At 44.3% G+C, this 24,714-nt stretch overlaps 1 protein-coding gene across 4 annotated transcripts in view; it reads right to left on the minus strand.

Moving 5' to 3' along the window:
• The window catches only part of LOC147011011 (coronin-1C-A-like), a 76,160-nt gene that overhangs the window by 23,508 nt on the left and 27,938 nt on the right, over positions 1–24,714 (minus strand). For all 4 annotated transcript variants that reach the window (XM_085859528.1, XM_085859531.1, XM_085859529.1 and 1 more), the window contains exon 3: positions 3,569–3,691. In XM_085859528.1, the coding sequence (XP_085715654.1) occupies positions 3,569–3,691 (123 nt within the window). The remainder of the gene's footprint in view (positions 1–3,568; positions 3,692–24,714) is intronic.

Raw genomic sequence — 24,714 nt, forward strand, 5'->3', positions numbered from 1 at the left:
ACATATGGGCAAACAAGCAAATCAAACCACTTTTGCCTCTTCAAAATGGAATTATACAATCTGTAATTGTGTAAACTTTCACATGGCAATATAATGCCATTGGTGGGGCCAACACATTGAGCAATGAGCCGATGATGAAACCAAAACTCATAAACTATACTGTCTGTCATCTTATATGGACACAATTGCTTGCTATACTCGATGGATTAAAAGACTGGTGTTATTGATAACTCGCAATCGGCATCCACAACCATCCTTGACGATGTTGTGGAACGTCGGTCGAGGCCCTCACTCCCACATTCATCTTCTCCACAACCGCTTGAGCGATTGACCAGAAACTTTCAACATATGAGCGCCGCCCCATGGAGAATGTTTCAACAAACTTGCATGACCATCGGATGGAAAATGCGGCCAGCATTCCAAAAAAAAAGAAAGAAAAAAAAAATCGTTTTCTGTAGGCATGGGTTTGCAGGGTGTTTCAAATACGAGGAATAAATGGCCGAGTCAAGAACTGCCACGCCTTCGATCCTGCTTCCCTTTGGCATAAATAGGAATTTCTCTCTTGGGGGGGGGGAGGAGGTCATGGTGAGGAGAGGAGGGGAGAGGTCATGGTGAGGAGGAAGGTGATGGTGAGAGGAGGGGGAGGAGGGAGGTGATGGTGAGAGGAGGGGGAGGAGGGAGGTGATGGTGAGAGGAGGGGGAGGAGGGAGGTGATGGTGAGGAGAGGAGGGGAGGGAGAGGAGGGGAGATGGTGAGGAGATGGGTGAGGAGATGGTGAGGAGATGGTGAGGAGATGGTGAGGAGATGGTGAGGAGATGTGGTGAGGAGATGGTGAGGAGAGGAGGGGGTAGAGGGAGATGATGGTGAGGAGAGGAGGGGGTAGAGGGAGATGATGGTGAGGAGAGGAGGGGGTAGAGGGAGATGATGGTGAGGAGAGGAGGGGGTAGAGGGAGATGATGGTGAGGAGAGGAGGGAGGAGATGGTGAGGAGAGGTGGGGGGAGGAGGGTGGTGATGGTGAGGAGAGGAGGGGAGGGGGAGGTGATGGTGAGGGGAGGAGGGGAGAGGTCATGGTGAGGAGAGGAGGAGGAGGGTAGAGGGAGAGGAGGGGGTAGAGGGAGATGATGGGGATAGAGGGAGATGATGGTGAGGAGAGGAGGGGAGAGGTGGGAGATGGTGAGGAGAGGAGGGGAGGAGGGTGGTGATGGTGAGGAGAGGAGGAGGAGGGGGAGGTGATGGTGAGGAGAGGAGGGGGAGGAGAGAGGTGATGGTGAGGAGAGGAGGGGGAGGGGGAGGTGATGGTGAGGAGAGGAGGGGGGATGAGGGAGGTGATGGTGAGGAGAGGAGGGAGGAGATGGTGAGGAGAGGTGGGGGAGGAGGGTGGTGATGGTGAGGAGAGGAGGGGAGGGGGAGGTGATGGTGAGGGGAGGAGGGGAGAGGTCATGGTGAAGAGAGGAGGAGGAGGGTAGAGGGAGATGATGGGGATAGAGGGAGATGATGGTGAGGAGAGGAGGGGAGAGGTGGGAGGTGATGGTGAGGAGAGGAGGGGGAGGGGGGAGGTGATGGTGAGGAGAGGAGGGGGGAGGGGGGAGGTGATGGTGAGGAGAGGAGGGGGGATGAGGGAGGTGATGGTTAGCCTCTCACTTTTTATACCCACACCACACTTTATTAAACTATGAATTCAGGCCGATCACTTTTTGTTAACTTCTTACATCATGGGAAACATCTGCACCAGCCCAGAGCGAGGACCCACACTCAACAAAATCCTTCAGATGAAGGCCTTATACAATGTAATGAACTCTTACACGGTGCGTGTGTGTGTGTGTGTGTGTGTGTGTGTGTGTGTGTGTGTGTGTGTGTGTGTGTGTGTGTGTGTGTGTGTGTGATGGTGTGAGCATGAGAGATGGTGTGTGTATATAAGTGTGTGTGAGTATGAGTGTGTGTGAGTGTATGAGTGTGTGAGCATGAGATGGTGTGTGTATATAAGTGTGTGTGAGTACGAGTGTGTGTGAGTGTATGAGTGTGTGAGCATGAGATGGTGTGTGTATATCAGCGTGTGTGTGTATGAGTGTGTGTGAGTGTATGAGTGTGTGAGTATGAGTGTGTGTGAGTATGAGTGTGTGAGCATGAGATGGTGTGTGTATATCAGCGTGTGTGTGTATGAGTGTGTGTGAGTGTATGAGTGTGCAATCCACGATTAGCCTATCAACCGTTTTGTTGGAGTGTTTGTTTGAATGCCCAAGACTCTTGGCGAGTGCTCTACAAGCTTATTACCTCCGCCACCAAAGATGGAAGGAGGTAATGTTTTCACCCGTCTGCCTGTTTGTTTGTTTGTTTGTTTGTTTGTTTCTTTCTTTGCAGGATATCTCAAAAAGTTGTGGACGGATTCGGACGAAACTTGGTGGAAACTTTGGGTGTGTGACGAGGAAGAACCGATTCGATTTTGGTGAGGATCCGAAACTGGATCCGATACTTTATTTAGCGATTCTTCACCATTGAGAGATTGGGCTAAACAGATATATATATATATATATATATATATATATATATATATATATATATATATATATATATATATATATATATATACACACACACACACACACACACATATACACATATACACACATACACACATAAATATAACGATATCTGAAAAAGTTGGACGGATTCAGACGAAACTCGGTGGACAGGTTGGGTGTGTGACAAGGACGATCCGAATCCAGATACGACAGTTTCTTTTAATTTTTCAAGTGATTCTTCACCGCTGAGAGATGGGTTTACAACAGATTAAAAAATAACAATAATTAAAAAAAAAAAACTTTAAAGGGGGGCCCTGATGAATGGGGACCGACACTGTATTGCTTGGGACCCTTTCTGGCTCTCTGGTGGTAAATTTGTAATTACATCCATCTACACTTCTGAGAGAAATGTATACAAATTATACTTTGAAAATTATTGATGTACACTCAATATGCGCTGTATCAAATGGTCATGTAACATGTGGTAAAGTTTCAATTTCCTCTGGTGAACGGTTTTTGATCTATGTTCTTAACAAAATACACACACATATGTGCGTACATACATACCATTGCTTCACACACACAGGCCAAGGATAACAACATGATCCCCCCCCACCATATGGAGTGGGTGCACTAGTTCATTAAAACAAGCTCTTCAGCTCGGCCCTCATCCAATTTTGTTTCCCCAAGCTATGTGACCTCAACACCCCAAAAGGAAAGCCTGATGTTGGTTTTACAGTTAAAGGTGGGTGGCTTGAGATCTAAGGGTCTTGGAGTTCGAGTCCCTGTCGTGCCATTGAAATAACACCAAGTGGGTTGATTCAGCCTGTCATCCTTCCGAGGTTGGCAAAATGAATACCAGCTTACCGGTAACAGGGGCGCTGCATCAGTGGCACAGCCACACTTCCAGAAATGATGCGACCAGCAGCCACGGGACGCATACGAAAACAACCACCACCCCAAAAGGCCACCAGCTGAGTGTGCCATTTGTATATATCTATGTATGCCAAAGCCCAACTCACATCATATAATAACAGAATTTACTTACCTTGATGCTACAGTCTTCTGAAGAACTTGCAATGACAGCATCATTGTGAGGACACCAGTCAATGTCCAGAACGGGGCCAGTGTGGCCACAAACTGTAGGATATCCCTTGTCAATCCTGCCAGTCTGCCAAATAAAAGCAAGCAAGGAAAATAAATAAACAAATCACAACCTTTGAACATGCAGTTTTCATCACAATGCATACAATAATTATTTGTACAAGCATGCAACGGTATTGAATGTATTACACAACACTGGATGAAACGTATCAAGGCAAAGCGAAGCAGGCTGCGTGTCTATTTGCATGAAAGTATTTAAAAACAAGTATTTATAAGAAAGCAAAATGGCACATAACAGCAGATTTAACCAAAACACATTCTTATTCAATCTTACTGCAACAAAACACTTGGTCATCATTGACTCAGGGGGAGAAGAATAAAACAAGAACTTGAAAATAAAATAAAAGTGACGTGTGGAGAAGAAAAACAGCAGTCTTCCCTTCTTTCCCTCACTTCACACAGATATACAAGAGAATGCGGAGGAAAAAGGATGGGGAAGATGGGCAGTGGTGATGTGACGCGATGGGGCCATGCAGCCGCATCCCTGAGGTGCCCAGACCCAGTAGGCGAGTCCTTTCCAGCGTCCCAGATATACGAGCTGGATGTGAGAGTCGCCGCCCTCTGCCTCAGCTTCTCGTGCCCAGACCCAGTAGGTGAGTCCTTTCCAGTGTCCCAGATATACGAGCTGGATGTGCGAGTCGCCGGCCTCTGCCTCAGCTTCTCGTGCCCAGACCCAGTAGGTGAGTCCTTTCCAGTGTCCCAGATATACAAGCTGGATGTGCTAGTCGCCGGCCTCTGCCTCAGCTTCTCGTGCCCAGACCCAGTAGGTGAGTCCTTTCCAGCGTCCCAGATATACAAGCTGGATGTGCGAGTTGTCAGCCTCTGCCTCAGCTTCTCGTGCCCAGACCCAGTACGTGAGTCCTTTCCAGCGTCCCAGATATACAAGCTGGATGTGCTAGTCGCCAGCCTCTGCCTCAGCTTCTCCTGCCCAGACCCAGTAGGTGAGTCCTTTCCAGCGTCCCAGATATACAAGCTGGATGTACGAGTCGCCAGCCTCTGCCTCAGCTTCTCGTGCCCAGACCCAGTAGGTGAGTCCTTTCCAGCGTCCCAGATATACAAGCTGGATGTACGAGTCGCCAGCCTCTGCCTCAGCTTCTCGTGCCCAGACCCAGTAGGCGAGTCCTTTCCAGCGTCCCAGATATATGAGCTGGATGTGTGTCTGGCTCTTGGCTCTGTCTCTCGTACGCAGCCAATGGGGGCTGGTCCACGACGTTACTTGTGGAAACTGTCAACACAGCCTCCGCCCTTTACATGCCCACCCAAAGCCGCGACGAGAGCCACTAGCACTCCTTCCCCCCCCCCCCCACGCACAAAATGCCCACCTGCACTGTTCTGCACTTCACCACACCCACGAGAAATGCCACACCCGGCAGGCCACAACGAGCACAAAGAGTCATGGACATGCATGCGAGAGCACCCGATGGGTTAACGACCACAGACGGGACGAACGTGCCCACGTAAACAACACGCGAATGGAGAGAACACGGAGAGGAATTCCGCCGGAACGAGGGATAACCGAACAGCTGCGAGGCCGAAGGCAAGACCAATGGGGTGAAGGAGGGACTGTTGAAAGGATGTTTAATGGAGGGGAGACTATTGGTGGACCATTGAAACGAGCTGATGTGGTAATGGAGGGAAGATTGAAAGCATCAGAGGGGTTGAACAGAATAATGGTGTGAAGGAGGAAAGATTGAAAGTAAGCGGGTTGGGGGGCAGGGGGGGGAAGAAGATACGACACTGGAAAAATACAGCCAAGCAAACGCATGCCCCCCGAACAGCCCTTTGACAAGGGACCAAGGACTACCGATACAAAGACTAACGAAATAACTGATCCTCTGATCACCTACGTGTTCATGTATGCTCTACCAAGGAGTAATGTTTTCCAAAACCATAACATTATGTTGAAGCATGATTGCCAATTTACAATCGAGTACAATATTTGCAACACGTCAACCCAAGCTGATAGATCATAATTAAGAGAAAGTGATCTGGGAATTAAGCGTGTTTCATAAAGAAAGAAAAATGTCATATTACGACACCGCTCACCCCTTCATACGCAATTTCAATCTCCCTCCGAAAGAATATTTTAGTACAAAACTTAACACTTCCCAATGATGAAGGAAAATGCAAGCCTATTCATCTGCTCACATTACAGGACTATGGCAATCCTGTGATATTCCTAACAAGCCAAGGAGCCCTTTTATCAAATGCTGAGAAGTCAAAAAAAAAAAAAAAATAAGAAAGAGAAGTAGTAAAAACTAGATCGAAGTTGATGGCACACCATTGCAAATCCCCACTCTTTCCACCAAAAGCAAAGTTGAAAGATCGCAAAAAGTTCCACCAGGAATGACCCAATTATCAAATATCGAGTTGATCTTCTGTTTTGACACCTGTGACACTCAGTCACCAGCCCCTGGAGCATGAACCGGGTCAAATCCACAAAATAAATAAATAAATGAATGAATCGTTACACATTTCATGTGTGCCCCAATGTTGATTGTATTTACAAAATGTGATTAAAAGGTTAGGTCAGGTATGGGAGCATGCGCCAGAGAAGTACGTCGCTGCGTCCACTTTCCGCCGGTACTCCAGGGGCCTCCGTCTGGCCCATCCACATCTTGTTGAGATGCCGATCAACCTGCTGCAACCACAAGGCACGTGGTTGGCACATTGGCCTCCTCCACTCACGAGAATCCCTCGCTGAGAGAATCTGGTGAGCAGAATCAGCGTCAGTGAAACGAGCCACATGTCCATACAGCCGCAGCTGACACTCAAGGGCTATGTAGGTAACAAATCTCATTTGAGTCTCTCGCAGCAACCGCTCGTTGGACACAAAGTCCGACCAGCGATAGCCAAGGATTCTCCGAAGAGACCTGGAAACAAAGGAATTGAGTCTCCGTCTCAGATCCCTGGTCAGAGTCCAAGTCTCACAACCATAGAGCAAGACTTGAAGCACCAAGGACCTGAAGATTCGGACTTTCGTCCTCCCACACAGGTACCGGCTGCGCTACGCCCCATTATCCAGTGAATCCATGACTCTCCAGACGTCTATTGACCTCTGACTCACAGCCAGCAGAGACATGAATATCACTGCCAAGGAAAGTGAATCTCTCCGTGACCTCCACATCCTCACCACAAACACGTACAGACAGGTGAGCAGCATCCAATATGTCAATGATTGCCTCGATATTAGTTTTGACAGGCCTCTGGTCAATGGTATCCAGTGTCCCTTGAGACAAAATTCTTCTTTGCCCTACGGCGAGTTCCATGACATCCACTGGCAACACCAAGGATGGTGGTCTTGAAGGCACTCCACCACTCTTCAGGATCCCCAAAAGCACCCAGACCGCCCAAATCTCCACTCAGCCTGTTCGCAAAGTCCTCAGCTACCTTCTCATCCATTCTCCTGGATTTGACCTTCAACCTCAGAGTTGCTACAACAAGCCTGTGGTCAGTATTGTGGAACTGAGCACTCCGGTAGACCCTGCAGTTCTGGATCATCCTCCAGCGACCATCAACGAGGACATGGTCAATCTCCTTTGCCACACCGCCAGCGTTGGAATACCAAGTCCAGCGATGAGCTTGTAGGCACTGAAACCATGAACCAGCCACCCTAAGTCCATGACTTCTTGCAAAGTCAAGGAACTTAGTGCTATTCTGGTTCATAGTTCCTGACTCATGGGGACCAACACACATCTCATAACCATCCCTATCAGTTCCAGTCAATGCATTGAAATCCCCCAAGACGAGAAGTGTATCTCGTCTGGGGCACTGATCAACCACAGACTCGAGCGTGGCTTAGAATGTGTCCTTCATGGTGAGGTCACTCGTCTCAGTCGGAGCATAGACAGAGACCAGGGAAATGACACCTAAGGAGTGACGAATCCTTAGTCTCATAATACGCTCGTTGACCGGTGTTACCTCAATTATCATTGGGGTCAGCTTATTGGACACAGCCACAGCAACTGCTTGAGTATGGTAACCATCAGAGCGACCAGACCAATAGTAGGTGTAACCACCCACCATTATCTCGCCGCAATCCGGTCTCCGAACCTTAGAGAGTGCTGCAATACCGATGTCCAAACGCTTGAGCTCAGATGATAACAGAGACAGGTGATCATCCTCTCTTAGGGATAGGACGTTCCAGGCACCCACCCAAACGGACTGCCTTAGGTTCACCCAAGGAGACTGCCATCTGGTGAAAGACACCTCAGCACCACTCTGACACACTCTCCCGCAATCTGACCCGGGAATGTTACTCCGTGGTTTTCCGCCTATCATCAAAGATTGGGGATCCTGAAGGCTTTGCCTCAATCCCGTCATCCGGTGAGCTGCCCTGCGAAGAGAAGCTGCACAGGAGGTACTCCCACTGAGTGGATTTTCAGATTTCTTTGCGTTTTTGTGTTTTGCGGAATGAAGGGTTTTACGGTGGCCGGAGATCAAATCCTCCCACCAACCTCCTAATAAGAAGTAACCCAACTGCAGGACGACGTCCGCAGACACAGTTGTCATTAAAAATGTGCCTATAATTGCATTTTGGGTATTTGACCTTTTGACCCCGCCCCAGAAGGCGGGACATAAAATGACATCGCTCTCGCACCTTCGTGGCATGTGGTGATCACAAATACCATTCAGGTAGAGATAGTATGACAGACACAGACAGGAGCAAATAACAATATCCCCTCTTTTTTTGTATTTGTTTTTAAAGTGTGGGGATAACAAGAATTACAACACCTCCAGTACTGTCAATGTCTTATTTTGGAAACAACACAAAGAAAATAGAGGTAAAACTGGATTGTATACTTTTTATTGCAGTTCTGAGATAACAAGTGTGCCTGGTATTAAGAAATATACAGGCCATGGTGAGATGGCTTCACCATGGACATACGTCTTGATACCAGGCACACTCATTTACTGGTTTACAAAAAAAGGAAAAACACAGAGAACAATGCATTCGATAACATAAGTACTCAAATATTGCTTTGCAGTATCCAAGATTGAGAGATCTCACGGATAAACCACAGCGTTCCAAACAACGAGTGTGGCAACAGATGTGAATGCATTGACCTGAGAAAATTGGTGTACAGCTAACCGTGAATTTGCTTGAGCATAAAAATGTGTGAAGGAATGAATATATACATATACATATACATATACATATACATATACACATACATATATACACACACACACACACACACACACACACACACACACACACACACACACACACGAGCGCGCGCACACACACACACACACACACACACACACACACACACACACACACACACACACACACACACACACACACACACACACACACACACACACACACACACACACACACAGGGGGCTGCAAAAGTAGGTATACAGTAAGGATAAAGTAGGTATACAGTAATGAAAAACAAAACGTATTTTTTGATTATACAAGCATATCAATAACATACCAATCCTTACTGTATACCTACTATATATATATATATATATATATATAAATATATATATATATACATAAAAATATATATATATATATATATATATATATATATATATATATATATATATATATATATATATATATATATATATATATATATATATATATAAAATATTTTTGATTATTTTAATTTTTAATAAAGACGTACTCTCGGTGGGTTCAAAAGATGCGAACCGGCAACCACCAAATGATAATGCACCGTAAGGACATTTGCGGTGATTTGCTGGACCTGTACTGAAGGGATGGTGATGTGTTCTTGCAGGGAATGGTGATAGATGATAAAATGTGGGCCAAATCGCCATCAAACCTCGCCTCCAAAGCCAGTCGCCGACTGGGAATCCTCCGTCGTGCAAGGTCCTTCCTCGGCCCACCTGAGCTCCTGACCACTTACAAAGCTTTTGTCCGCAACCTGATGGAGTACTGCTCTCCCCTCTGGGCTGGTGCTCCTGCCTCCCACCTTTCTCGGCTTCACGCTGTAGAAACCAAGGCATTTTGGATCATTGGCATCTCCTGCAATGAGGCTGAGTCTTTGGGCCTCTCACTCAATCACCGCAGGTTGGTCGGTGGTCTTTCTGTCTTCTACCGTCTCCTCTCCAGCCTCGCCCCCCTGCTCTCTCTGCGATTTGTCCCCACATTTCCACAGGGCACTCAAGGTCCGCCAACAACCCCCTTCTGGTAAAACTACCAAAATCACGAATCACTGCTCACCTTCACTCTTTCATTCCTCTTTTTCCTGCCATTTGGAATAAACTCCCTCACTCTATTCATTCCCATTCTTCCCTCCAGGCCTTCAAAACAGCTGTTCACCACCACCTTCTTATCATCCCCCATCCAAATCCTTGATCTTTTCTACCCCCAATAATCCACCCAAGCCCACCTCTTTCAAACTCCCTGCTTTCCTTTCTGAAAGTCCCTGTAATGTCCCATCTTCTATTCCCCATGTTCCCCGTCCCATCCCTCTCCCTTCCACAGATCTCCAAATGTCTGTTCCCCACTACTTTGTCCTTCCCACTCCCTCCCCTCCTGTCTCATGCCCCCCTTGATGTGCGTTGTGTGTTAGCTCTCATACGAGCCTCGACAAGGTAGACAAAAAAAAAAATACCAATCACAGGAATGGACAAAGTCTTCGACTACCAAAAAACTTTAATCCAGCCATAAAAGTGTCACGGTGACCATCTTTTTTGATCAGGAAGGGGATTTTCCTGTCGATTTCCATGACAAAAGCAAAACTGCAAACAAAGACTGGTATATTCAGAAAACCTCAAGAAAAGCAGAAAGAAGAATCAAGGGCCCTGCGATGCGATTTTACATCACGGCAACATGAAGCCTCATAGAGCACATGTATCGTGCCAATAAATCACGAAGCTGCGATGAACTGTTACGGCACATCCACCACACAGTCCAGATCTTGCCCCATCAGATACATTCTTATTGGACGCATGAAGAACTACCGATGTGGGAAACATTTTGCTTAAGATTACCAGGACAAAAGTGGTGTGAAATCATGGCGGATACTGGACAAGTGGGGTTTTTTATTTTCATGGTGGATTTCAGATGTGGGTGTATCGATGGAAGAAATTTGTCACACTTGATGGAAATTGTAGAAATGCAACGCCCCTTCAACAGGATGTAGTCCAGTCAATGTAGCAAATTTGAGGGGGTAACCCACCACTAATTGCAAAAGAATTGTTTCCACTGCAGTGCATTTCAGTAAGACCCCCTAATCACCATACTGAAAGTCCTAAAAAATTCTAGCATGGGAAAGTAGTGTAATTTGCATAATATGAAAATTAGCTTCCACCATAAGAGAAAATTCATATTTTCACTATAACTTTGCATCTAAGACACTTGATTTGCTTCAATTGGGTACTGAGATGCAAAGTTATAGTGAAAATATGAATTTTCTCTTATGGCAGAAGCTCATTTTCATATTATGCAAATTACACTACTTTCCCATGCTTGGATTTTTCAGGACTTTTAGTATGGTGATTAGGGGGTCTTACTGAAATGCACTGCAGTGGAAACAATTCCTTTGCAATTAGTGGTGGGTGAAGATACTAATTTGACTGGACTAATGAAACAACACTCAAATGTTTCAAGTTTGCGTGTACAGAAATAGAGTTCAGGTACAACAGGAATTTCAGTAAGTACCTGTACACATAAATGGGAACCCTCATTATAAACCACATATTGAACAAAAGAAGCAAGACTGACCTTTAATGCAACTTGACACTGAAGTCATGAGCATAAATTATGCCAACACATCACCTCCAAACTAGGATGGTGTACGTGTGGCACTCAGGTCTTCAAAGACCAAGATTTAGAGTCACAACGAAATGAAAGCAGATCAAGATTTCAGAATCATGAGCTCATCAGGACAACATATTGCCAAATCAATTAATTATTTGTGACCATGTTGAACTAGATAAATAAAAATCAAACCCCCTACCTTGACAAGGCAGCAAGGCACAGAAGACCCCTTGGACATTTTCACATCCTTTAGAGATGAGACCCTTTCGACCCCTGAGATCGTTTAGACCATAATTACTATTGGAACGTACCCTTTAGATGCACACCACCAACACCACCATCATATAATCTTCTTGCAAAACACAGACTATGCTTTTTTCAGCAAATAATGTACAAACTCTGGGTGGGTACTCTAATTGTTCATATAATGCATCTCTGGATGAAGCAGAACAATTCCAAGAGGCTGTCCGATGTCCTGAAAGGATCAGGAAAGGTAATTGGGATATACCCAGTGGAGGCAGTGGCTGGGCAAAGGGTATTGAAGGAAAGGAAAGAGGTGTGAGAAAGATGTCGGGAACAATTTGATACCTTAACAAAGACGACTTAGAGAATACACATCAAACTCTGGTGGAGATCGAGACTAAGGAGGCTACGTTAATTGTAGATATGGAAATCGGACGAGAAATTTCAGAATAAGAGGTGAGAAAAGCAAACAGATAAAGAATGGGAGAGTTCATAGAACACGGTATCCCACGCAGTGTTCAAGTCTACACTTCAAAAGAAATAAAAATAATTATTTTAAAGCTCGTTAAAAATAAAAATTAAAAAAATCCACAAGCTTAGAACTATTGAAGCAGTCTTGTACATCACCTTATTCAACATGTCCAAGGACTGCAAACATGGAGGTTCTTGGAAGTGACAAGAAGGTGATTTGTGTTCTAAATTGTTAGTATATATAATTCAATTGAACCCTTTGAACCCTAAGCTCCTTGGATTTTCACCTCCCCCACTTTGCGCTCCCTGTAGAAAAATCCGCCTGCTTGGGTATATGGAAGTTTGAAAGGTTCAAAGGGTTAAATAAAATAAAGATTGTAAAAGTCGTATAAATACATTAATTCCGGAAGTTTACCGCCATTGACGCAGTGGCTATTACACCACGATATTCAACACGTTACATTAGTTCTTCATGCCTATTTGTGTCCTTTATGATGTCCTTACAAACAGTAAGTTTCCTGTTCAGAATAACTCAATTTTGTTGGACTACCATGCAGGCACACAGAGTAATCCAATTCAAAATATAACATTCAATTTCAATCAAGTTGTTCCTCAATCATAAACCAACATTTGTAAACTGAAAGATGGAGAGACAGATAGACGTGAATCAACTGCTTAACCCTGCTTTTCGCTTCGCATGCATGGGGTAATGAGAAGACACCAGGTGATGACAACCTCCCTGTGGAGCTGTTCAAGTTCGGAGGAGTGGAAGCGGTGATTCAGCTGACCAGTGATCCGAGTGGTTTGGAGGATCGGGAAAAAAACAAAAAAAAAACTCTGCAGGATTGGTGCAGGACAGTGATTGTACCATTTCTCAAGAAGGGAAGTCATCAGGGCTTTAATAATACAAGAGGGATCGGTGTGTTAAGTGTGCCAGGGAAGATCTTCAGCAGGGTGTTGCGAAAACAATCACTAAAGCCCTGATGGTGGTACTGTGTGATAAACCAGTGTGGGTTTGAAGTGGGACGAGGATGCAATGATCAGACTTTCACAGTTCATGTGAGAATTGGGGGGCGGGGGGGGAGGGAAGGAAGTTCAAAATGTTTTTAGGTAAAGACTGGAGTGAGGCAGGGATTCATCCTATCTCCCAGCTTGTTCAATGTCGTATTGGACTACGTGTTTCATAAAGTTGATCGAGGAAATCAAGTTGGGGAAGGAGCCCAGATGGAAGATAAAACTGTGGGACTTGGAGTACGATTACAGGACTTTCACCACTCCTCAGAAAGATCAGTGATGAATGTGAGAAATTTGGTTTGAAGGTGAGTATCCCTCAGACAAAGTGGATGATGGTGACAAGGCAGAATCAAAGGACAGATAAAGAATTGAAGATAAGGGATGAAGCGACAGAGAAAGTAGGCTTGTTTGTTTACTTAGGAAGTAAGATGACAGATCATGGAGATAGTGACAATAAAGAAGGAGAAGAGAAGGAAGACACCAAAGAAACTTGGACGAGCCAGGAGGAGGTTGTCCATTAGGGAACAGTACGACAGACAGTGGCCGCGCTCTTGTGGAATGCGCTGCTATCCTGAGGAGCTGTTCACTGGGACAGATGTCAGTGAAGGAGAAGCAGCTCTCATACATGGACTGGAAGCAAAGAATCCCCTAAGAGTGGAAACCAAACTGTAGAGTTGTCAGGGCAATTTTTAAAACCAGATACATGGAGATGTCAATTTTCCAAGTCGATGAAACTACAAACTAATACGACGACGAGGAAAAGAACACAGAGTACAACATACTCCAGGTGTCGATAATGGAAGTCCCGTAACACGACCTTGTTATATAGTCATGCACTTGAACGCAATAGTTTGTTATAACAACACCTGGAGTCAGACACATGATGAGACAAAGAAGGATAGCCACAATAAACTAAAGTGAAGTTGATGGAGCACCATCGCAAATCCCCAGACTTCCCACCTAAAGCAAAATTGAAAGATGGCAAAAAGTTCGACTGGGAATGGTCACATAACAAATTTTGAGTTAAAAAAAAATTCCCCCCCCCCCGTTCTGACCCCCCCCCCAGTCTCCACCCCCTGGGGCATGAACCAATCAAGATCAAATGGACCTCCCCAGGTTCTGCATCAACAGTAGGTTCAGATAGTCTCCACAGAAAATCTGAGCATAGGCACAGATGCCACAACTGACCACTTTCTTTGTACAAGTACTTTAAAGATCAAGCTGAAGGGGGTACAGATGAAAGAGAGAGAGTGTCCTGAAACCAGATGTTTCAAGACTGAAATACCTGCACCTTCGAGAGAAATTCCAAATGGAGCTATCAAACAAATTTGCTGGACATGGTAATTTGGTTGATCATGTGGAAGGGGCCTGAAATAGCAGGAAGGAAATTTCCACAAAATATGCCGATGAAGTACTTGGCATTAGCAAGAGAACACACGAGGAATGGATCAGCCCGGGGATAAAGCAAGAAGTGGAGTCCGAGATAAAAGCCCCCAGACTGGGTGTGCCAATCCATTAGTACTGTATTCACAAAGTCTTGAAAATACAATCTCTTTGTATAATTTCAAAATGAGACAGAAAAAAGGAAGAGAGCATTGGGACAACCACACCCACACAACATCCTAGTTAGCATGTAGACATTTGCTCAATATCCTATTATTTTACACAGCAGAAATATTGTCAGGCCATTGTACCATTCCAAAAACAGCACATTTTGTGTCCACGCGATTGGGGATAGAACACTCATGTTGGTGCCATCGCTCCAGGGAGCAGATGTGAATGACTGACTACTACTACTAATACTACTACTACTACCACCACCACCATCACCCACAATTATTCCCAAACTAGCAAGGTTACCCGGCATTGCCTGGGTGGGGACTGAGAATGAGAAGTGGGAGAAGCAGGAGAGCTGGTAGGGCTGAGAATGGGGCAGGCAGATCGGGGGCAGGAGAACTGATGGGGTGGGGGTGAGGTGGGGGACTGTGTCGGAGGCAGGAGAGCCAGAACACCAGGTGGTAAAGGGGTCTGAAGGGTCTTACAGGTCATTGGGGTCTTAAGTGTCTTTGAGGTCTTCCAGCTCTAAGGTGTCTTCAGGGTCTTCACCGTTTTTGTGATCCAAAGGGTCTTTGGGTATTCAATGGCCTTAAGGGTATTATAGGCCTTCGGGTATTCAGAGTCTTTAGGGGTCCGATCTCTCAAGCATGTATTCTAATCTCTCAAGCATGTTTAAAAAAAAAAAAAAGTCTTCTGATTCTTCAGGGTCTTTAAAGGCTGAAGTTGTGGATAACAACCCGTGTTGGACGTGGTCTATGTGCCAAATTTGGTGGTTGTCAGTCCAATGGTTTTTGCAAAAAACGTGAAGACAAACAGACATCCGATGAATCTTATTTATTAGATTTATTTAGTTAGGTTGCAATTGCACGTGGAGTCAGGCCAGCTGTGCAGTGAGACAATGGGTGGAAGACACAGCTAGACCAATTTGGCGTACTGGCCTTTTGCCGTATTATGTCACGTGATATCTGTTAACCAATGAGATTGCATATAGATTAAAAAGCCAGAAAAGTGATCTTTAAAGGCTCAGGTGGTGGATGAAAATACCCTGAGGACAATCATCTGATCGGACTTGGGCTGTGTGCCAAATTTGGTGGTTGTCAGTCCAGTGGTCTTTACAAAAAAGACAGACAGACAGACAGACATCCGATGACTCTTATGAGATTGTGGAAGAATGTTTTTGGTTCAACTCACCAAAGAAATAGCTGGCCAGGCTTAACATTTGACTGAACGTTGCAGGAATTTGTAATTTGGCCAAAATGCCGGCAATAACTCGCCCACTCTTTCTTTACAATGGTCACCGTGGGATCTTCAACATCCACAAACTGTTAGCAGACAGATCACCCAGTTTAATGTCCATTTGGAGGGACAGCACACACAATGTAGTGCTCTGCTTGTCAAACAGCAGGATGACAGTTTATAGCTGGAATGAGATTCAAATCAGGGCTCGACAGCTCGGGGCAAACAGTTTGATTGGATTCCACCAGGAAAAATGAGCACCGGTCAGAAAGTTCCAACAGTAGCAGACTAACTGGCATGAAACGAGTTCTTAAACTTTTATTGCTCATCGAGGAGGCAGAAAAAAATAAAAACAGGATGAAAGTTAATTCATGAGCAGAACTAAAGTACTGCATTAAAGTACAGAGGACATAGATTTATTTTTTTTTTGATCATGAGAGACTCAAATGGCAAAAAAGAAGTGCTCGTACTTAGAGCAGGATGATGGAAACAGTCGGAAACGCCACGTGGTGCTCGTCAAAATACCACGTTCAGCGTCACGTCCTGCACGATCATTCACCGAGCGTGGAAAAGATGTCTTCTCAAGAGCAAAATAATTTATGCCACCAGTTGTGGCGATCTCAAGAAATTTGGATCTCCAATGAAATGCACCAAAGAAGGCCGTTCGATTTAGTCTTACCAATGCAAGATGGGACCCAAGTTTTGGCATCACTTGCCTCTCGTCCCCTCCCCTTCAAATTCAACCATGACGAAATGCACAGTCAGCGGTGCGAGTTTTCACATCGACTTTGTTACCGGTTCTTAAACTGTAAAATCCCAATTTGTAGCTGCAAGAGCCCATGAATAATAGAAACAGTCGTCAGACTGTTCAGCGAATGGCCTACCTGAACACAGTTCATTGTGCACATCTGTTTGCCTCAGCGAGGATGAAACCCATCTATGACGGCTCTCAAATGGGGAGTTAAGAAGGTTCCGGAGATTTCCTCGTGGAATTGATGCACACACTTTCCGCGAAGCCATGAAATTCAGATTTCCTCTCGACTGGCAGACTCTGACATGGCTACATGGCTTTTACTTGTTGGGGAGATTTAAATATCAGATGTGAAGGGGTACTTTTAAAAGGGAAATCGTCAGATGTTTAAATAAAAACTTTAGCATGAAGGGATAAGCAGCAGAGAAGGCATCAAATAACTAGTCACATGCTAGCAATCAGGATAGGGCCCGGATAAGCTGTTCCACAAGGACAAATAGCTCGTCATGCACAATACTCTCGATAATGTATACCCCAAAATGCCGTTTAATTTTTGCATTATTGCTAAGCATCAAAACAAATGCAAGAGGAACGGAGCAGGTGCAGCAAATTGTTTGGCCAGAACCGAGGTTCAAACACGAGGTCAGGATTGTTTCACGAGACATACCACATGTATTGGAACACCGTTTGGCACGAGCAATCGCCTTGCCATCTATAGTCCTTTCTTTGCTCATTCCATCCAGGCTCTTTGAGGAACTGGTCGGCTAATTCCAACCGCCATATGCAGCCTGTTGCATACATGGACATAATCTTCCTTGTTAAACTCTTGATAATTCGTGTTAACTCAAAAGAGATTCCTGGGAACAATCATACTCTTGCGCCAAAATCTACAGGAAATTTCAGTGATAAACCACGAAACAACTTTGCAGATGACGACTTCACCTGATGACCAAATTTTCAACCCTGTAATAAACTGCTGCTCGCTGCATCCTAACGACTGATCTTCAAATCATGTGCTCTCATTTCCTCTTCGGACAAATTCAACCTTGAAAAGAAATTAATTTAATTCTGTGATCACTCCGACCAAAGCCGCCGTTTTATGATCTGCTTCATCTTGCTCATCTTGTGCTAACCATTTATCCACCAATCCAAATGGCTGCCAATTCCAGCATTCAGATGTATGCCATAGTTCAGGATTTGAAGTTGGCCACAAGTTTCAGACAAATCGAGAAAATTTCTGCACAGCAACGAGTATTTTCTGATGGCCTGCAATGGCCAATAAAAAAGACAGGAATATATTTACCTCCACCACCAAAGGTGGAAAGGGGTTATGTTTTCATCCCTCTGTCTGTTTGTTTGTGTGCAGGATATCTCAAAAAGTTGTGGACGGATTTGGACTAAATAAACATGGTGGACAGGTTGGGTGTGTCACAAGGATGAATCTATTCAATTTGATGAAGAACCGAATCCAGACCCAGACACGAGAATTTTTAAAGTAATTCTTCACCATTGGGAGATGGGTCCAAAAACAATATATTGCATAATATATATTTTTTAATTATTGGGCCAGAAATGTTCTACTCATCTACTGGATCAGGCATTGCGTGGTGGAGGTATGCGCTCTATCGAGCGCCCTTCGAATACTTTCCTGTGGCAGCAAAGACCATGTCATTTTACAACTTTTATTGTCGGTTAACACAATTAATCCACCCATCCATTTTTTGAAAGAAAAAAAAAAAATCGCTTTTTTGATTTTTCATTTTAGATACGTTTTGTTGATTTGAGCATATGTATGGAAGAGGGTGAGGAAAAGGAAGAGTTAGAATAAAAACAGGAATATGAAGGAGGAAAAAGAGGAGGAGGAGGAAGCAAAGTTACACCTGCCCTTTTGGACCACTTTAGGGAAAGGAGGGGGATGGTGGTTGCCTGCCCGACCATGTCACGATTTGCAATTGGTGAGAGTCCATTGGCTTTACTCATATCCACATCTTACCATTACCGGAGAGAGACGTAGTAGTTATCTATGCTTATTTATCATTACAGTTATCCATGCTTGACATTATTCATGACTGCATTAGCCTTTTTGCGCATCACATGTGGTAATTGTGTCACATGGAAGCCATGGCTCTCCACGGAGAAGAAGTGATCACTCAAAAACAGCAAATTACACTTTCAGCATATCCAGAATGGATGGAGGTTTAAAAGTAGGCAGCAGGTTTTGCATGCTTTTGGGGTGACATTTCTGTCAAATCTTGTGCCGATGACCACAAATTCGGTTTAGATGTCTGGACTTTGGATTAATGAGTTCAACTGCTCTCACGTCCACTTGGATTGAAGAATTTTTCACAAAGATCTGATTTTCCTTCCTTGATGGCCAATCACAAGCTAGCTTAATGAACAGTTCACAAATGCGATCAGAGAACCCTCTCACAGGAAATCTTTTCAAAAAAAAAAATATATATATATATATATATATATATATATATATATATATTAAAACAATGCAAAGCAATCCACTGTTTAAAGTTTGTTTAACAAAAAAAAGTTTTATTTATTTATTTTTTGTCTTTTTTTTTTCAGCAATAAAGGCTGATGGAAAAATTTGCACATTTATTCCATGGAGAAAAATATTACATATTGATGAATAATTTAGCTGGATAAGACATAAGGGCATCAAGAGAGAATGTGAAGAAATAAAATTTATACAGTATGTGTACGTACACACACACACAAACACACACCCAACATCTCATCCCAAAATCATGGGCATTAATATGGAGTTGGTCCCCCCCCCTCCCTTTGCTGAGATGACAGCCTCCACTCTTCTGAGAAAGCTATCCACTAGATGTTGGAATATTGCTGCAGGGATTTGCTTCCATTCAGACACAAGAGCATTAGTGGGGTCAGGCACTGATGTTGGGTGATTAGGCCTGGCTCGCAGTCGACCACAGACCGCGCCACAATCGCCACCAGGACTGCAGACCACTCTCGAACAACGATCCATGATCCTCCAGAACGCACTCTTTCTCTTGAGGAGGGAGGGGCTTCTTCTCCCCCACCACTCACCTCCTGATTGGATGGTGGGTTGTCAGGCGACTCGTGGCGGTCTCCCAATTGGCTGTGGCACGCGTGTGGTGCTCGCCTCCGCTCATTGGCTGGAGGAAACGCTCTCAGCTCCTCCTCGGAGCGGAGCTTCGACCCGAGGCGACGAAGACTCCACCCACGTCCTCAGCCAAAAACACATGCGTAATGGCGACCGGGTAAAGTGCAGGACGCGTGCTGTTGTTGTCATTGTTGTAGCTGTTGTTGCAGTAATCATTGTTGTTAAAATATCTAATAAACTTGACTATACAATAATTCGTAGCGCACACATGTAATTCCCATTAGACAGAAGGAAGGATTCTAACTATTAACACATACTTATTGAAATAACTGAACTACGGGGACTCTGACTGTCTGTGTGCAGATGGCTTCCAAATCCGTAACAGAATGCCATTTCTCACAAGTAGTCAGTGGGACCCTTCATCAACAATGATGTTCACAGTGGAACAAAAAGTGAAAATTGTGACTTTGTGGTTTGAGACCAAATCCGTCATGCAGGTGCGCCGATGATAGTCAAGATTACGAGGTTCACACCCGTAATGGACCTTCCAATGGGAGCATTCAGTGGTTGTGGAGCACTTCCAAGCACATGGAAGCTTGAAAAATCAAAATAAAGGCAACAGTGGCCACCCACCAAGTGTTACCAAGGACCAAAGGAACATTGATCTTGTGAAAGATTCTGCTATCGAAAGTCCAAAGAAATCCAACTGTCAGCATTCTCGAGAACTAGCGATCTCAGCCTAATCTGTGTAGCACATTCTCAGTTCTGCACTCAAGTTCTATCCCTTACATCATATCTGTAAGGCATAAACCAACTCTGAATGTCATGGCAAGCCAAGTAACAATGTGTGATTGGTTCAGTTACAAAATTGAAAGGTACCCAAATTGGATCAACTCCTTGTGGTTAAGTGATGAAGCACACTTCCATTTGAATGGGGCTATCATCAATCACAACATTTTCTGGGGTGCTGAGCCTCCTAAGAAGGTGTCCGAGATGTTTTGAGGGCCCCAAGTCCACTCGCTTCTGTACATTTAATGATGGGACCGTATTGGTTTGAGGATGCCAATGGTAAGACGGTGACAGTCAACAGCGAGCAGAACCGCAAGGTCTTGCACCGATTCCACGCTGATCTTGCTCAAGTGCCATCTCCAACAACTCAGACTTGCATGGTTCATGCAGGACGGTGCCCCCACTGCACACCACAGGTGAAACCATCAACTTGCTCCACCATCTGTCTGGACATCTTGTCATCCACCTGGGCACAGCACATGAGTGGGCACCCCACAGGCCGAATTTGAATCCATTGGATTTTACATTTTGGAGTGTTGCCAAAGGTCAATCTTAAACCAACAAACCTCGAACCCCTGGCTGTCCAAAAACATGAGGTGGACGACTACCATCATGGCATGGTGAATGCTTTCCATCAATGCATCACTGAGCTTGCTACCTGTTGTAATTTTTCTACAATAAAATGTTCAAATTGTCCACTGTTTTTGAAACACCCAGTATGTACTTCAGAATCTAGCGAAGGTTTTGAGCTCCTGCACTTTGCTTTGAAGGTAGTTTTGATGCCGCTATAAAGTGTATATTGGGATGTGGGGCCAGGTAGTGGTACTACTGGAGCACAGGCAAAAGTTAGCAATCATAAGACCAATAACCATAGCTTTTCAATGCCCATGACATCGTGAAACCCCGGCCTTCTGATAGATATAATCTTGTTAATTTCAAGAAGCTGGGTGCTTTTTTTATCCTGGCGAGATATTACATAACCTGCAGGATGGCTGAGAAGTACGCACTCTTGCCCCCAAGCTGTCTAACTTGGGTTAGAATCTCAGCCAATCTATAAAATGTCATCCTGGTGTTTCAGCAAAGTGTGTGCCATCCCTCGGATTTATGGTAAACTGGACGTCTCATCTGCTGGCATCAGTTGATGTGTGTTAAAGATTCTACGGTGTCTTTTGAGAAGAGTAGGGGAGCAATTGCCAGCACGATGAACAAATTCCTGCCCTAACTACCGATTGGAAGCCAATGGAAAACCACACAGCATGACCCTTGCAAAAAAAACTGCTTCGGCAGCACCGACGCTCTGCAAGTGTGTGTGGTACATCAGAATATATATATATATATATATATATATATATATATATATATATATATATATATATATATATATATATATAAAACATTAGAGTTGTGAGCAGATTAATCTTGTGCAATTTTGATTTGCATTTCCAAGTGAAGAGGAACCACTGAAATGCAATGTCGTGACAAGCGGTTTGACGAGCATTGGCCCGACACCCTGTATCTGTCAGATAAGGCTTTGTTAGCCACAGAGATTGCCTTGCTAGTGAAGGAGTCCTTATAAGGGAATGTACAAACTAATCTGCAATGCAAGCAACAGGAAATACGCCTTGTGACGTCAAGGGCAGGTCAAAATATACATACATACATATATATATACATATATATACACACATACATACATAAACAAACAAGACATTGTGGTATAGTTTGAGAGAACGATCATTTCCAAAAAGGGAAACTGCACAAATGCAGACAGCACTAATAAAAGGTTGATTGTTCACCTGTGAGCAATCTGAGAGAGGCGACACATTACATTTAAAAATAAAATAAAATAAAATACATGAAGGATTCTGGGATTTATCATTCGCCCAACCAGGAGAGAGAAAATTATTTGCGTGTACATCTAATAAATTGTGAACCAGCTGTCGTGTTAAGACTTTTGAACCTTCTCAGAAGAAAAAGAATAAGAGGAAGAAGAAGTGCTGCCTCACAAGGACATGATGTGGTTGTGACATCTGGGACATTTCCCACCCCCCCCCAAAAAAAAACAAAAAGCGTTTAAACATCCGTAAAAGGTCATCAAACCTTTATGAAGCGACTCTGTGCTTTAAATGGCCATTTTATGTCTTGAAGCTCAAGGAAAGTCTTGTATATAACTCACACTGAGCACAGAGGCATTTAGAGGCTTGTGCACTCTTGCAAGGCATCCTAAGAATGCTTCATGGTCCTTTCAACTATCTTGAGACAAGTACAAGCGATGGCATTTTCTAATGTCTCTGACTGTGGTTCAGCCTGTTTGGCAATCCAACCTCAACACATGCATCATGTCCTTGTAACAAATATTTTAAAAAGCCTTGGGTGTTGGCTTTGCAGTAATGGTGACAGGCTTGGGATCTTTATGAGGGTGTAGAGTTTGAGCCCCGTTGGCCACTGAATCAACACCAGGTGGGGTTAACTCAGCCTGTCATCGTTTCGAGATCGGCAAAACGAGTACCAGTGTGCTGGTATAGGGGCACTGCATCAGTGGCATAGTCGCATCCCAACAAAATGACAGCTTCACTGCCGGGTAGCCGTCATTCGCAACAACAACAAATATAAAGCACAATAACCTCTCCTAATGTCTGTGTCCAGCATGTGATTTGTGTACAATCTCCTCCGTAAGCTTTCGGGCGTGGAGTTTTTTTTTTTTTTGCCACGTTATTTATTAGTGAGTGTTACCAATAAATACGTAAAATTAAACGGGAAAAAATTTTAAAATAACACGGCAAAAAAATAAAATGAAATAGTGTACTGCCCAATTTTACTTAATTATTATTTTTTTTAAATACAGACACCGCAAGTAAATCCAAAACGTAGGTACGGTGGAACAATCAGCTCATAAAAAAATAATAAATTAAATAATAAATCACAAACTAAACAGACTTGCACCAAAAAGCAACAGGAAATACGCCTTGTGACATTCCAACAACAACAAAAAAAAACAAACTCTGAGAATCCTTCCTGTGCTTTAAAACCCGACGCCAATTAGCATCAGCATGAATCACCATTTCCTCATTTCAATGAAGAATAATCACAGACACGTTCTTCATATCATCAGACAGTTTGCAGATTTGCAAGCAGGCCACGGACAGATGCCCAGTTTCAGTCGATACCCGGGCCTAACCACTCCTCGTTTCTCCTGAGGCTTGTGGTAAGTTTGAGGTCTGGGTGAGCACACAAACTCTTATCTCTTCCTCACAGTCATCAGTTTGGCAAAGTGTTACCAGTAACGCTTCTGAAGCAAACAACCATTCAGCGCAATCAGTCAGAACGCTCCCAGATTGTACAAGTTTACCACAGAGAAAGAACGGGCCGCTCTAGCTATTAGTTTCCACATTTAAAGGAGCTGCGTAACTTGAACACCATGCACTCACAGATATACATCCAAAAAACAATATTTACAGGACATTTTCATTGCGACGATCAAGAGCGATACGCACACACCTCAGAAACGGTCCAGCCCGAGTTTGAATCCCAACCCAGCTATAAACTGTCATCCCGGTGCTTCACAGGCAGAGCGATTCATCAGTGTGTTGCCGTCCCTCGGATGGACGTTAAACTGGGCTTCCTGTCTGCCGGCATCAGTTGACGGACATTGGAGAAGATCCCACGGTGTCCTTCGCAGAGAAGGCGAACCATCGCCGGCACCATGGAAAAATGACAAATTCCTGCCCAAATTTACAGAGGGGCACTGCATCAGTGGCACACCCACACACTCGGTCAACGATGGTACCACATAGCCTTGTGCTGCATACGAATGAAGAAAAAGATTTCGCCTATGTGGGTACGAGCATTTTATTCCAAAATATCAAATGAATGCAACTGGGCTCAGGAACTGTGAGCACCCTATGTGAAGCTCTTAACAGATAGACCATGTTAAAGTTTTGTTTCTTTTGTACAGAGTCAAGGCTCATGGAAGACTGAAGACTGAACAAATGAGGATGCAGCAGGACAAAAGGAACTGAAGAGAGAAGTTGGGGGGGGGGGTGGGAGGGGAGACACTAACAGCTGAGTTGAAGGACAAAAATAATTTGTATGATGCAGGATGTTCAGTGGGTCAGAATG

The sequence above is a fragment of the Eptatretus burgeri genome, chromosome 16 (genome assembly GCF_056783735.1).
Source record: "Eptatretus burgeri isolate ZD-2024b chromosome 16, Ebu_testis_v1, whole genome shotgun sequence".
In the NCBI taxonomy this organism is placed as follows: Eukaryota; Metazoa; Chordata; class Myxini; order Myxiniformes; family Myxinidae; genus Eptatretus; species Eptatretus burgeri.